The sequence below is a fragment of the Protomyctophum parallelum genome, assembly GCF_964188405.1.
Source record: "Protomyctophum parallelum genome assembly, chromosome: 13".
Lineage (NCBI taxonomy): Eukaryota > Metazoa > Chordata > Actinopteri > Myctophiformes > Myctophidae > Protomyctophum > Protomyctophum parallelum.
The window spans coordinates 28,271,150-28,286,469 of record NC_139708.1 but is presented as its reverse complement, the minus strand read 5'-3'; the positions used below and the strand labels follow the sequence as shown (position 1 = coordinate 28,286,469).

The following is a 15,320-nucleotide window of genomic DNA, read 5'->3' as shown; positions in this document are numbered from 1 at the left end:
CTCTCACCATGTCCATATGTCAGGTAATTATTGTAAACGGGATAGTAATTGTTATTCTCTCACCTCACAGGACACTCCATGCACTGATTGATTGACCGTTGGTCTCTGAGGCTTTTGCGCAACGCTTCCCCCTATTCCCCACCATGGCAGTAACTAAAAGTGACAGACTATTCTATTTGTTCCAAGAGTGTCTGGCACCCCCCCCCCCCCGCTACTCAGAGAAGTGCCGTTTATTTGGTCCAACACTGTGTGGGGTGAAACCTATAACCCCTAAATTACCTTTACTCACCTTTTTCTGGATACAGCTATCCTCCTCCAGTAGTCTCACTACCCACCGTAGAACGAAATACTACGGCCATATGATTTTGGGATGAATAAAACAGTGCCTAAATTGGCTTGATGTGACTCTGTCTCCTGTGTGTATTCTTGATGTGTAAACAGTGCCCCCACAATATAATTTAAAAAAAAACTTTAATTCACCCATTTTCAACCTCATCTTCATATAATTGGTTGGTTCCTCAATCCTCACTAATACTCATATGGTATAATTTCCATCAACTCGCTCTGCAGACATAAAAAGTTCAATACTAATAGAAAGTATAAACATTAAAAAATGAATATAGGCAAACCATCCAAAGGTAATGAAAGTACTCTACTACAGAATGCAAAATACATGGAATAGCTGGGGGCTTGCAGATTATTTGGTGTTTTGTTTTGATTATCTATGTTAAATGTCTGTAGGCTACTTCAAATTTGGGGGTCCTTGACGTGAAAAAGTTTGGGAACCCCTATGGGAACCCCTGCTTTAGAGGGCCCCGTTTTTGCACTTTAGTTTAGGCTTCTGTTTGGGCACTCCTAGTGCTACAGGACCCCAGTTGTTGTGCTGCAAGCAGAGCCTAACGCCAGGGCTCCACTGGGCGCGTCTGCGGCGCGTCTGCGGCGCGTCTCCGTCAGTGTCTAGCCTCGGTCCCAGGCTTACTTATCTGCGAAAAGAAAAGCCTGGTCACAACCTAAGGCAGAGAAGCTATCAGCGGTTGTATCCTCCGGAACAGCCGTCGAATGTATTTCCCCCGGATACGATATTTTCCCGACCAATCACAACACTTGTTTCATTCGCGGAGAATGTAAACTGATTTGTAAAGCATCAACGATTTCACTTCCGCTAAAACCTCGTAACTTCCGCTGATAGTCTTTTCAGCTTAGGTCTTGCCCAGGGTGGTCAGTGTCGGGAATGTGCCCTTTTAATCAATGGAGGGTGGCTCCACTGCCCGCGTTGCGTCGCGTCTCCGTCACCATAAAATTGAACCGGTTCGTTTTTTGACGCACGCACGCGTGACGCACGCGTGACGCAACGCACCCAGTGGAGCCCTGGCGTTATACGGCTCTGGCTGCAAGCAACCAGGCTGCAACTGCGTGTTGGTGTGTGCAGCATTGCCGTTCATTGCGCACGCGAGATATTTAAGCTGCAGACTGCAGTTGTTGTGCAGTGTGGTCCAGCTGTATGCAGCTACAGTAGCCAGACAGCATACATTCACAAAGTGTTCTTGAGCAAGTAAGTTCATTTTCGGTTTAAATTGTGTAATATGAATTCATGCGGTTTCTTTGCCTGCATTTGCCATGCTGAATTCTGCAGGGACTGTGTTAGCAGCATGCTACGTTAGCTTCAAGTCAATGGGGTTTGAATCTATAACTCGATCATTCCCATACAAATATAGTTCTGTTTAATTCTTTATAGTTCATTACTGCTTGTTTTTTAATGTCGTTGCCTTGCTTTTCTTTTATTCTCCATTGTTCTGTAAAGCACTTTGAGCTGCATTTCATGTCATGAAAGGTGCTATACAAATAAAGTTTTATTATTATTATTATTGATTGAGGTGGTCTTAAACTGAAGTTTGAAGGCACTGAGCATATTATGTGTACTGTGCAGTGCAGTTGTGTGCACTGTCGACGCTTTTGATGAATTGAACAATGTGGACCCTGTTGTAAACAAGTGTAATGCTTAATTGGGTCGTCCACTCACAGTTGACAGTCTTTGTATTGAGTTTGTGCTTAAAATGTACTGTAAATTCTACAAACTGTTAATAAATATTTCAATCAATCAATCAAAAGCCCTGATACATGACTGCCATGATGATTATCATCAATATCATGACAGTCATGACGTAACTGCACCCTGTTTTTTGCACTCGCTACATTTACAAAGAATCCGTATATATAAACATTCGTATTACAAATATAAAGTACTCACTTTTTATCCCACGGGTGTTAGTTAGTAGCAGCGCCAGCGATTATAATTGCTGCATCCCGCGTTGTTTAATAAAAAGCATTTTTATCCGAGCGCCCCGGCTACTTTTTTCAAACGGGGTTCGTTTCCACAGTTGCACACCGGGAGCACACTCGCCTATTATTAGACTGTATTGGCAGGGCGGTCAGCGTACCTATATCGAACACACCGAGTGCCACCCTCCTCCCGACCGATAGGGGCGCGTAGTTGAAAGCCAATGGCAAAATAACAGCTCGGATAAAAATGCTTTTTATTAAACAACGCGGGATGCAGCAATTCTAATCGCTGGAGCAGCAACTAACTAACACCCGTGGAACAAATGGCCAATGGCCAATGGCAAAATAACAGCTCGGATAAAAATGCTTTTTATTAAACAACGCGGGATGCAGCAATTCTAATCGCTGGAGCAGCAACTAACACCCGTGGGACAAATTGTGAGTACTTTATATTTGTAATCCGAATGTTTATATATACGGATTCTTTGTAAATGTAGCGAGCGCAAAAAACAGGGTGCAGTTACGCCTTGACTCTCGTATGAATACGAGAGTCAAGAACCAGGGCTATGTCGACGCTAGTATAGTATGTACATTCATTGAGTCCAGTCTAATAGTACAACATTTGCCAAATGCAACTACTGTGCTACTTGTGCTGTACATACACTAGTCATCATTGGACATCTTATCATTATCCTACTATTCCTGCATTTCTGTTAAAGGTATATTCAGTGATTTCACTCAAAAAACCTTAGGTTTCGTTTTTGGCTGTGGGACCCAGCCTTTCGTCCAATCAGGATAGAGAGTCAAAAACGAAACCTAAGGTTTTTTGACCCCCAGGGGTTAACTGGGGACAGGGAGGAACTCCTTATATGGCCAGCACACTCTATAGTAGGGAGGATTATCACAACAAAACAAAAAAATAAGTGATATTTGAATTAAGTGAAATCACTGAATATACCTTTAACTGCATTCCAGATACCATTCATTCACCATTGATACTAACATGCCATTGTGCAACCATCTTCAACCTACCATTCTTTGAACCTCATGCTCTCTGACCGAAGCCATGTGGCCAGGTGGGCACATAAGCGTCAACCCCATAAGTGGTACTATACTATGCATGCCTCTGTTTAAACTAAAGCCTACTAATTTTTCACAGCCATAAGTCTTCTTGTAAATCCTGTCTGCCATGCAGGAGTGCAGCATGACTTAACATGCACAAGTGTACACACACACACACACACACACACACACACACACACACACACACACACACACACACACACACACACACACACACACACACACACACACACACACATCTGTGTGCATGTAGATAACCCATAAACACTGAAACCTAGGATCTCTGTCGTTTGCACAATCCACAGTTGCAACTTACTGCACCACAGCCAAGTCCTGGGAGACCGCCCACAGGAATCAGCTAACTTCCCTCTCACACAGGCACCACGATAGGCTACTACTCCAACATTAACGCCATTGCATTTGTGCTGCATTGTTTCCACGGACAACAAGGTAAACGTCTATATGTTAATCGTGTAATTTATTGACTTTTCATGTTTTTTTGTAAACTACTGTTGGTTGTTATTAGTGTTGATTTGACTTGATGTGCTTTAGAACATTCCAAAGTCATATGTCATACAGTCATAGTACTATAATGTTGCATACTTGGAGTCTTGGACAGAGGGGGGGTGGGTGGTGGTGTTGAGCACCTACCCTTTTGGCCCTGAAGTAACCTTTTCAAGGCCTGCTCAACACCCATGGCATTTGTCAAGAAGACATTAAATTGACAAATAATACATTCACCTTAAATGAACTGAGCTGGCTGCCGTCACATTCCCTCCAAGCTCCGTTGCAGATGCAGCATTGTTTTCATCAGTGTTTGTTTGGAGTCAGTAAAACAGACTGGACAACCTGGCTATCTGACTCTGGGCAGGTGCACTTAGAAAGTTGTGCACTGAATTTTCAAGGCGCCCACAAATCACGATTTAAATACTGGGGAAGTTGGACCATTGGCTAAATGTACCCCACAGCATTTGGTTCTCCATGTAAACCATTTTTGAGAAAATCTTAATACTAGCTAAAACCGATTGGTCTTATACATTGACAAATAACAAATGATGTATGTTATATAGTTTTAGACCTGGATACATTTGCTTTGACATAACGGTTATAGAGCTTCGCAAATGACAGTAAACACAATGTTTTGGGCCGATCAAATAATTTGTATGAAGAAAAACATGGCAGGATGCAAGACTTTTTGTTTTGTTTTTCTTCTTACTAATTATTTGATCAGTGAAAAACATTGTGTTTATTGTCATGATGTGTCACAACTCAAGTTGGCTTTGTCTGTGGTGTAGTCATCTTTAAATAAATACTTTTTGACAATAAATGGCAAATGAATGAGAAATTCACTTCTGGTTCTAGCGTTGTCATGAAAGGGGGCGGGGCTGTGACGCTCTATAGGAAGAGTTCCTTTGACCAGCATAAACCTGTTGTTTTTGTGTGTGCTGCAGCGCTTACCACTTCAACCATGCACTTCCTAACTCCACAGCCAGGTGGAAATGATGGGTAACTGAAATTAACATGACAACACATGTGTAGCCTGCAGTTCTACAGGGGGCGTGGTGCACTGGGGTCATCTCTCCCTCTCATTTAACATGAGAGCGACATTTAACATCTCTCATTTAACATGAGGGGGACATTTAACATCTCTCATTTAACATGAGGGGGACATTTAACATCTCTCATTTAACATGAGGGGGACATTTAACATCTCTCATTTAACATGAGGGGGACATTTAACATCTCTCATTTAACATGAGGGGGACATTTAACATCTCTCATTTAACATGAGGGGGACATTTAACATCTCTCATTTAACATGAGGGGGACATTTAACATCTCTCATTTAACATGAGGGGGACATTTAACATCTCTCATTTAACATGAGGGGGACATTTAACAACTCTCATTTAACATGAGGGGGACATTTAACATCTCTCATTTAACATGAGGGGGACATTTAACATCTCTCATTTAACATGAGGGGGACATTTAACATCTCTCATTTAACATGAGGGGGACATTTAACATCTCTCATTTAACATGAGGGGGACATTTAACATCTCTCATTTAACATGAGGGGGACATTTAACATCTCATTTAACATGAGGGGGACATTTAACATCTCTCATTTAACATGAGGGGGACATTTAACATCTCTCATTTAACATGAGGGGGACATTTAACATCTCATTTAACATGACAACACATGTGTAGCCTGCAGTTCTACAGGGGGCATCACATAATCATGATAACATATGCCATTCAGAAGGAACACATTGTCATTTAACATAACAAACGCTAAATTCATAGTATTACTTTACCAGAATGAATGAATGAATAAACCTTTACATGAATTAAATATCCATTAGTCCACTCAACTGTAGTAAGCAGAATGAGGTCATGACCTCTCTTCAGTAAACCTAGTTTATTAGAAGTTACAGACCACTCTGGATTGTAGCAACTCATAATGTAATAATGCCTCAATATGTAATTACGGCTCATAATGTAATACATGAAGTGTAATTAAACTCCTCCATGGCTGTCTGCTAGTGATGACTATTCATATTCAACACCACCTTAAACAACCCCCAACATTTGTAAACTCAAATTAAGTGTGTGTGTGTGTGTGTGTGTGTGTGTGTGTGTGTGTGTGTGGGGGGGGGGGGGTTGCACGCGCACATTAAGAATGAAGAGGAGGAGGTCCCCTTGCCCATCTCCTCATGGAGACAGTGATACAGAGAAGTTGACTTTTTCCAGATCAGAGGTAAGGGGTGTGTCTGCGGCTGCGCATTTATGTGAGTGCATTTATTCATGTGTGTATAACATTATTTATATATGTCACCAGTTGAAGAAGATGATCGAAGAAGCAGTCCTCAGTGCAGGGAATACTCGCGAAGAACGCTATGAATCCGCCCTGTACAAACTAGAGGTGTGTGATTATTGTCTATTTGTACCATTGTTGTACCTCATTGCGGTCGGGCAGAAAGTAGAAACCTCTTATCGCCACATTTCAACCTTTTTGTGTTGTTTTGTAAATCACAGCGGCATGTCAGTTAGCTAAGCAGAGTGATACTGTATATAAAAATGTAACGGTATCAAGACAATAATTTGTGCTTTGCTGCCTCAAATCGCAATGTGTTGTGAGCTTGTAGGTCGGGACTATTTTTTATATTTTGACCCATTTTGGGCAGGAACCCCATTTGGTGTTTTAAACATTGTCATAATTTAGCTATTGAAAAATAGCAGATCTAGCTCATAGCGCGCCACTCGGTGACCTACGAACTTGTAGGTCTGCTATTTTTGAAAAGTTGTGAAAATGTGGTGCAAATCTTTGAATATATATTTCAGAGCAAACATTTTTAACTAAAATATTTGCTTCTAGGGGGTCCCTGGAACAACATATTTTGAGATGGGGATTCGTGGCCCAATAGAGAAAATTCTGGGGGTCCTTGACATGAAAAAGGTTGAGCACAACTGACATAGAAACATGGGTTTTTCAGAAAACTATTAGGATTTGGAAGCTTTTTATAAATGAGTCCAAAATGGGTTAAAATGTTTAACATTCTAATGTCGTTCTGACAACGGGGACGCCAGGTTGAAGCCGTTTGAATCATTACATAAAATTGAAGCTCATTTATATTGTTGGACTAATGTCTGCGTTCTCTCTCTCCTTTCTGTTAGGAGCACGTTAAGAAGGTGAAAAGGAGGGGGAATGCTGCTTTTGCATATATTAGGAAGCTGGGAATCAGCGGTGATCCAGGCAACAAACTGGTTGGTCACATGCACATATTATTCTTAACCCATTCTGGGCGGGTGTTTTAAGCATTATGTTATACTTAAGCTAATGACAAATAGCAGATCTACAAGCTGTCAAGCTCTTGTAGGTCTGCTATTTTTGAAATATCATGAAAATGTGTCAAATATTTGAATATATATTATTTCAGAGCGAACGTTTTCAAACATGTAGGCCTTTAGTTTGAGGGTGGGCACTAACAAAATATCCCATCAGTGCTAGTGTCCAGCAAAAGGAAATGCTATTGGTGGATTTGTGGGTTGCCATTCATTAGGCCCACCTTTATCATCACCAGCTAGACCGTTAACGCAAAGCCCTCATTTGTGATGCGGATAAACATTGATGTTTACCGTCCTCAAACTGGAGCCCATAGAATTGAAATAGAATTGAAATAAAAGCAGACGGATTTGTAAGCAGACTTGTGGTGTCTTACAGCAGTTGCCATCTCCTGCAGTGGAAGTCAAGGTGGACCGGTATGTTTACTCAAGCCATCAAATTCCCAATGTTACAAAATATGTATGGTCAACTAATGAATAGAGAAAATGAGTTTAGTTTTATAGTATTATCTTGCTAATGTTCAATATATTATGGTACCATTTCTCTCTACCCATTCTGTGTCTCAGAAGTGTGCTGTGGACGAGTGTTGGTTCAGCTGAGAAGCCCCTGTGCCCCCTCCCCACCTTCCCAGACCCCTCGGAATCCTGCACTAAAAGGTACAAATGATTGGACTTCTTTACGTCTGGAAGCAGTTACGCTATAATACATGTCCCCCCCGGGGGTGGCTGTGGCTCAGGAGGTAGAGCAGGTCGTCCAATGATCCATGGGTCGGCGGTTCGAATCCCGGCTCCTCCTGTCTACATGTCGAACTGTCCTTGGGCAAGACACTGAACCCCAAATTGCTCCCGATGTGCATCTTGCATGGCTTCGCCGCCATCGATGTGTGAATGGGTGAATGAATGTGAATGAATGTAATGCACAATCTATGTAAAGCGCCTTGGATAAAAACGCTATATAAATGCACCATTTACCCCCTTCTCAGCGGACGTTTAGACGGGTGTAGTACTTAGTTCAGACTAGTCATTGGTCCGACAAACGACAACCTACCTCAAACCCTAACCTAACCATAACTGCAAGCATGGGAGAAGCGCATGTTTAGACCAGTGGGGGGGGGGGGGGGGGGTGATACCGCGGGGGGTGATACCGCGGTAACATTTTAATGCAGTGTGATATTTCTATCTTCAGGTCAGAGGAGGACCCCATGAAAATGGAGTTGCATGGTAAGGGCCTGACCTCTTTCGGTCTGTATGTGTATATTTTGTTTGTGGACACACATTTCTTGTCAGTGAACAGTATATTATATGGCTAATTTATTTCAGACAAGAAACACCTCCTAGACATCCTAGAAGACAGAACAAAATCAATACAAGAAATGGAAGAAGATACTGAAGGTTTTGAGTTTAAAACTGAAACTCTGAAAGAATATATATTCAAAGATTTGAGGCACATTTTCACGATTTTTCAAAAATAGCAGACCTACAAGAGCTTGTAGATCTGCTATTTCTCATTAGCTAAAGTATAACACAATGCTTCAAACACCAAAATGGGTTCCCGGCCCAAAATGGGTTAAATAATAATTGACAAATTGTTCTTGTTTTCCTCCCTCCTGTTTACCAAAGCCATGAAGACCATCATACGCAAGCTGAAGGAAGAGCCTCTCTCGCCTACAAAAGAGTCCACCCTTTCTGATACTTCCCATTCTCCACAGAGCAACGTACGAACCCCTTCAGTCAAAGTGACACTTCATAAACGCATAGGAATGACATGTTTTGTACATAATAAGCTTCCGGCATAACAGCTAACTAGAAAACTAGGAGTTGTTCCAGGGCAACGGTTATTCTATTATTCTAAGGTCACACATTTTGTAACATCTATAGTAGTGGTTCCCAAACTGGTGCGTGGCACCCCTTGTGGTGCACAAATGCCTTCTAGGGGGTGCGCGACATGAAAAGGCGGTGCTATGTTTTATATTAAATGTGTTGACATATATATGCCATATTCATGTTCATATATGTGGATAAATAGGAAATATATGTCTCTATATAGCTTATGCTAATTTATATTTCCATGTGAGGGGGGTGCGTCAGCTAGGTCGGGAGGTAACGGGGTGCACGGCCAAAAAGGTTTGGGAACCGCTGATCTATAGGGCAGCTGTTATTGTTTACATCCTGGCCAACTTTAATGCTGCCTGTAGGATTATCTCTGTAATATATGGTAGAATAAAATAATTTATATTATGCTATAGCTGTAGATTTACTCTAGATGTTTTGTAGTGGCAGCTTTCTTGTCATTATCCCATTTTGACCTGAGATCTAAAAATGTCTTCTACATCCTGACAGTTTTCTGAAAAAGCTATGTTTCTCTGTCAGTCGTTCTTCGATTTTTCAAAAATAGCAGACTGAGCTTGTAGATCTGCAATTTTTCAATAGATAAAGCATAACATAATGCGAACACCAAAAAGGGGTTCCCGTCCAAAAATGGCTTATATCACATGAAGCTTTACCATTTCCACCTACCTCTCCATCCATTGTTTGGTTTGTTGTTAGTTTCAGGGCTGGATAAAGACAGAGAACCCGTCTCCAGGTCATTCACCGACCCACGACGAGATGGAGGTCCACAAACCCCTCTGGATTCAGCGACATTCAGCACAGATGGTACTAGTATTCATGCACGCACGCCAAGCACATGCACATTTATTACCCCATTTTGACCTGAGATCAGATTCTAAAAATGTCTTCTATATCCTGACAGTTTTCTGAAAAAGCTATGTTTCTGTGTCAGTCGTTCTTCGACTTCTCAAAAATAGCAGACCTACAAGCTCGTAGCGCGCCACTCGGTGGCGCGCTATGAGCTTGTAGATCTGCTATTTTTCAATAGCTAAAGTATAACATAATCCTTAGTTAAAACACCAAAAGGGGTTCCCGTCCAGAATGGGTTAACAACGCGCAAATAAATGACGACTCTTAAAGATACAGAGTCAGGATAGTAGACACAGCACCACCACCATCATCATCATCAGCAGCAGCGGTCACTCTGAACGAGTATGATTGGCCTGCGTGGGGTCGTCTATTTGTGGGTTCTGACATGGCTGTAGAGGCCGATCCATGACCCACATATTTTGGTGCAGTGTGGGCAGGGAAAAGTGGAGGTGGTTGGTTGGTGGTGGTGGTGCGATGCTGTCGCTTTGTCTCTGCGACACAGTGGAGCACTGGAGTTCCATCTCATGTGTTGCTCCTTCTTGCATGAGCACACACACGCACACACACACACCACAAACATGAAAGGGGAACAAATCTCTACAGGAGGCACGCGCCGATAATAAGTCTACTGCTTACACTGTATGACACAGTAACGTCAAACTGCATGTTTCTCTCAAATTATCTGTTTCAGTCTGTCTCCGGCACACCTTACTAATGCACATGTGTGTCTCTCCCTCTCTATATGTGTGATGTATGTTGCAAAGATGCACGCATGTTGTCTGATAGAAACAGAAAATAGAGAATTCAGTCAGTGTGCACAAGAAATACACACTGATCGGTATAGTAGTTTTACTAGTTTATGAGATTAGCCACAGACAGACACTCACACACAGCAAAATATTCATTGTGGCAGTTTTTTTGAATTATTTATGCAGACTCAGACACACACACACACACACACACACACACACACACACACACAAATAATCCATTCCTTGTATTTCTGATTCATATTTCTTACCCTGTGCCTCATCTTTTTTCACAGGATGACTACAACTACCCTCCTTTCCCGGACACACCGTTTCCGTTGGCTCTGAATTGGGAGGCAGCCTCCTACAACATCCCCCAGGCGCCCACCATACAGGCTGCCATTATCAACAATCCCCCTGGACTCAACATTTACTGGAGCATAGAGGAGAAGGACGCACTCACTATAGACTGCTACAGGTATAGAGGAGAAGGACTCACTCACTATAGACTGCTACAGGTATAGAGGAGAAGGACACACTATAGACTGCTACAGGTATAGAGGAGAAGGACGCACTCACTATAGACTGCTACAGGTATAGAGGAGAAGGACTCACTATAGACTGCTACAGGTATAGAGGAGAAGGACGCACTCACTATAGACTGCTACAGGTATAGAGAAGGACTCACTATAGACTGCTACAGGTATAGAGGAGAAGGACTCACTATAGACTGCTACAGGTATAGAGGAGGACTCACTATAGACTGCTACAGGTATAGAGGAGGACTCACTATAGACTGCTACAGGTATAGAGGAGAAGGACACACTATAGACTGCTACAGGTATAGAGGAGAAGGACTCACTATAGACTGCTACAGGTATAGAGGAGAAGGACTCACTATAGACTGCTACAGGTATAGAGGAGAAGGACTCACTCACTATAGACTGCTACAGGTATAGAGGAGAAGGACTCACTATAGACTGCTACAGGTATAGAGGAGGACTCACTATAGACTGCTACAGGTATAGAGGAGAAGGACTCACTCACTATAGACTGCTACAGGTATAGAGGAGAAGGACTCACTCACTATAGACTGCTACAGGTATAGAGGAGAAGGACTCACTCACTATAGACTGCTACAGGTATAGAGGAGGACTCACTCACTATAGACTGCTACAGGTATAGAGGAGAAGGACTCACTATAGACTGCTACAGGTATAGAGGAGAAGGACTCACTATAGACTGCTACAGGTATAGAGGAGAAGGACTCACTATAGACTGCTACAGGTATAGAGGAGGACTCACTCACTATAGACTGCTACAGGTATAGACATGGTTGCCCTGTCGATGTCCTCATATCTTTGAAGCTGAAACCCAAGTTTCAACCAATGAAATATTCCAAACAAATCCTTTTTTATTGAGAGAAGGTACTAGAAATGCCATGGCAGAGACATTGATCCTTCAGGCTCTGATTGTGCAAAAATGCTTTTTCAATGTACCTAAATCCCCATTTATGAAGTCACCCTGATGTGATCAATAATTATGATCCGATGTCATAGTTTGGCCTGGACTCCATAATGGGGCATGCCTAACACGGAACTCCATATATGGTAATAATGGGGACATGGATGGGTAGATAATGAAATCTCCTCATATTGGGGATAAAAGGGAAACAGACAGGGACGATACAACGGGTGTGCATAACTGGGTGGGGCATGAATCTCAAAGTTTCCAACTTGCATCGTTCCCCACTTGCTCTGCACCCGAGTAGGCTGGTACCCAAAAGGCACAACAAACAGAACCCAGAGATCTAGCAGGCTGGTACCCAAAAGGCACAGCCAACAGAACCCAGAGATAAAAAAATTGGGACTATTGTACGTTTATCTTTTTCTTCCCTCTTTACATCTCTTGTCCTTCTTCTCCGTCCTCCTCCCTTCATCATCAATTATCTTATCCTTTGATGTGTCTCCTCTCTCCTCTCTCCTTGCTGTGCAGCGTCTTCAGGACAGTAGAGGACGCGAAGGGCAGCGGCGTCTTCAAGGAATGGGAAAAGGTGAAGGAGGTGGCAGCTAGAGACGTGCCCATGTATCTCAGTCAGACTAAACTCTTAACATGTAGACCTGACTACAAGGCCGGCTTCACCGTGGTTGGCAAAGACAGGTTTGGACGCTATGGACCTTTCAGCAACATTATATTCGAAACACATCCGGCAGTGGCTCCCTAAATATGTACAACTCCCCCCCCCGCCCTCCTCTCTCTCTCTCTGTGTGTGTGTGTCTCTCTCTCATCTTTCGAATCTAGGTTGATTTTTCACAGCGAATAAAATAATGTATACATGAGGTATCACCAAATGAATAGATGTGTAATATTTGGAATATTTGATAAACTCTTAATTCGTCTATGTAATAATGGGACCATCGAACACCATGTTGTTCAATAAGTCTTAAAGTTTCATCCTTTCTGCCGTTACTTTTAACGCTCCTGTAAGTAAAAAATATGGGATATCAAACTGGCCTCCACCATCGAGAATTACATCTCGCCTTAAGACCCACCATTGGGGGCACGGTGGCGCAGTCGTTAGCGATGTCATCTCACAGCTAGAAGGTCCTGGGTTCGATTCCCGCTGTGGGCGCTTGGGCCGTGTTCTCTTCTCTGCGTCATCAGTGCACATACCCTAGGTGGGCTTGGCCAAAGGGTCTTTCTGTGTGGAGTTTGCATGTTTCCTCATGTCCCCTAGGGTACGTGTCCCCTAGGGTAGGTGCCATGAAGTAATCCTGGTCTCTATACTGCCTCCCCCTGGCACCTGATGGAAGGGAAAGGAACTGGTTGGAATAACATGTTCCTTCCACGCACTACGTCCAACTGGGGAAACTCCCCCCGTCAGGTGAAAAGAAGTGGCTTGGACGCTCATGCATAGAAGAATGTCATTCCGTTGCTGTCCCCAGGTTGGCAGAGGGAGTGTAGAGCCCAGGATTACATTAGATAATTGACGCTGGGTGAAAGAAATGGGTTACAAAATCGTGGGATTAAAGTAAAAAAAAGACCCACCACCATTATACTGTAACTTGGCTTTTAATTCCGTTTGAGAATTTCTGTGTCCGACTTTCACTGTCTGCTGACGCTGTCTTGTATTCTTCAGTGATGTCTCCTTTTGTTTATTTTTTACTGTGATTTTAGCTGTTTTCAGACTTTTAGCTCATACAGTGTATTGGATCGGAAGTCAAATTACATTACTGTAGTGTAAAGGTTTGATCTCTCATTGTCTCCTTTTATACACTATAAATACTAATAATGCATTTCATTTGTATTGCTCTCTTTGTTCACAAGTAAGCTCAGAGTGCAAAAGGTAAAACAAATAAAAAACGGGGTTGAAAACTAGTTTCAAGCACAAAAGGTTAAACAGTAAACCACACAAAATGTGTCATGAAAAGGCCTTCCTAAAATACAAGCTCATAACGTGCCACCGAGTGGCACGCTATGAGCTTGTAGATCTTCTATTTTTGAAAAATCGTGAAAATGTGGTGCAAATCTTTGAATATATATTCTTTCAGAGCGAACGTTTTTTAACTCAAATCTTTGCTTCTGAGTGGTTCCTGGAATAACATATTTTCAGATGGGGGTCGGCGGCCAAGGCAATTACATATGTTTGGGGTTCCTTGACGTGAAAATGTTTGAGAACCACTGACATAGAAACATGGGTTTTTCAGAACTGTATTTGTTTTTGTAGAATCGTTCTCGGGTCTAAATGGGTTAAAAGAGTCCAGTGTCTACGGTGCCCTTATAATTCACAGGCGTGGTGCAGCCGAGCATAGGTTATGTAGAGCAGTGGTTCCCAGAGTGAGGTCCGGGGTCCTTGAGGGAGTTCCAGGCGGTCCCCAGCTAAATGATAGTTAGGAACCGAACCAAATGGACCCTTATGGGTCTACTCTGTACCTAACGGGTCCATTTGTACACTCGGGAGTTAAATTAACTTTGATTTTACAATATACATTGGGGTCCCAGGGATAGAAATGGTGGACCGTAGCCTAATTCAGGTCAAATGAAAATGGTTGAGAATCACTGCTGGAGCATGCGTTGAATGCTATGATGAATTGAACATGGTGGGCCCTATTGTAAACAAGTGTAATACTTTGTGGCGTCGTGCACAGTTAACAGTTTTTGTATTGAGTTGTGCTTGAAATGTACTGTAATTCTCCAATCTGTTAATAAATTCATCAATCAATGATGCAGAGTGGCATAATTACAGCATGTGTTGGAAATACTGCGTCCATTGAGTGACCTCTAGTGGCTATGATGGTGTACTGCGTTCAATTCAGTCTGGATTTTTGTATAGCAAGCTATAGCTATTTTCAGCATTCTATGATTTCACAAACTTAGCCGCACGGCCATTACAAAAGAGGGATATTCACTCAACCAAATCAATTAACAACTTTATAGTCTTAAGTAAATGCACAAGTAGAAGGATGTGTGAGTGCAATGTTGTGTATGGTGTGCAGAACCACAGCCAACATGGAATTTTATTATTTCAACTATTCACCAGTGGTGGAAAGTACATTTACATAAGTACTGAGGTATTTGTACTTTACTTAAGTATTTCCAATTTCCAATACTTTCACTTCTACTCCACTACATCTCGGAGACAAATATTGTACTTTT

At 42.3% G+C, this 15,320-nt stretch overlaps 1 protein-coding gene across 4 annotated transcripts; it reads left to right on the top strand.

Annotated features, from left to right (window-relative positions):
* Positions 1 to 1,443: 1,443 nt before the first annotated feature.
* Positions 1,444 to 14,874, top strand: LOC310869898 (uncharacterized protein). Of its 4 annotated transcripts, none has more exons than XM_083780874.1 (14): positions 1,444 to 1,552; positions 3,669 to 3,813; positions 4,815 to 4,869; positions 6,052 to 6,130; positions 6,212 to 6,295; positions 7,048 to 7,137; positions 7,598 to 7,632; positions 7,783 to 7,872; positions 8,402 to 8,436; positions 8,536 to 8,607; positions 8,836 to 8,930; positions 9,763 to 9,870; positions 10,961 to 11,142; positions 12,660 to 14,874. In XM_083780874.1, the coding sequence occupies exons 3-14, from the start codon at positions 4,832 to 4,834 to the stop codon at positions 12,886 to 12,888; spliced, it is 1,137 nt and encodes a 378-aa protein (XP_083637000.1). In that variant the 5' UTR covers positions 1,444 to 1,552; positions 3,669 to 3,813; positions 4,815 to 4,831; the 3' UTR covers positions 12,889 to 14,874. The 4 variants fall into 4 exon arrangements, with proteins under 4 accessions (XP_083637000.1, XP_083636999.1, XP_083637001.1 ...); XM_083780873.1 differs by having other exon boundaries at positions 7,595 to 7,632; XM_083780875.1 differs by lacking the exon at positions 4,815 to 4,869 and having other exon boundaries at positions 7,595 to 7,632.
* The last annotated feature ends 446 nt before the right edge of the window (positions 14,875 to 15,320 follow it).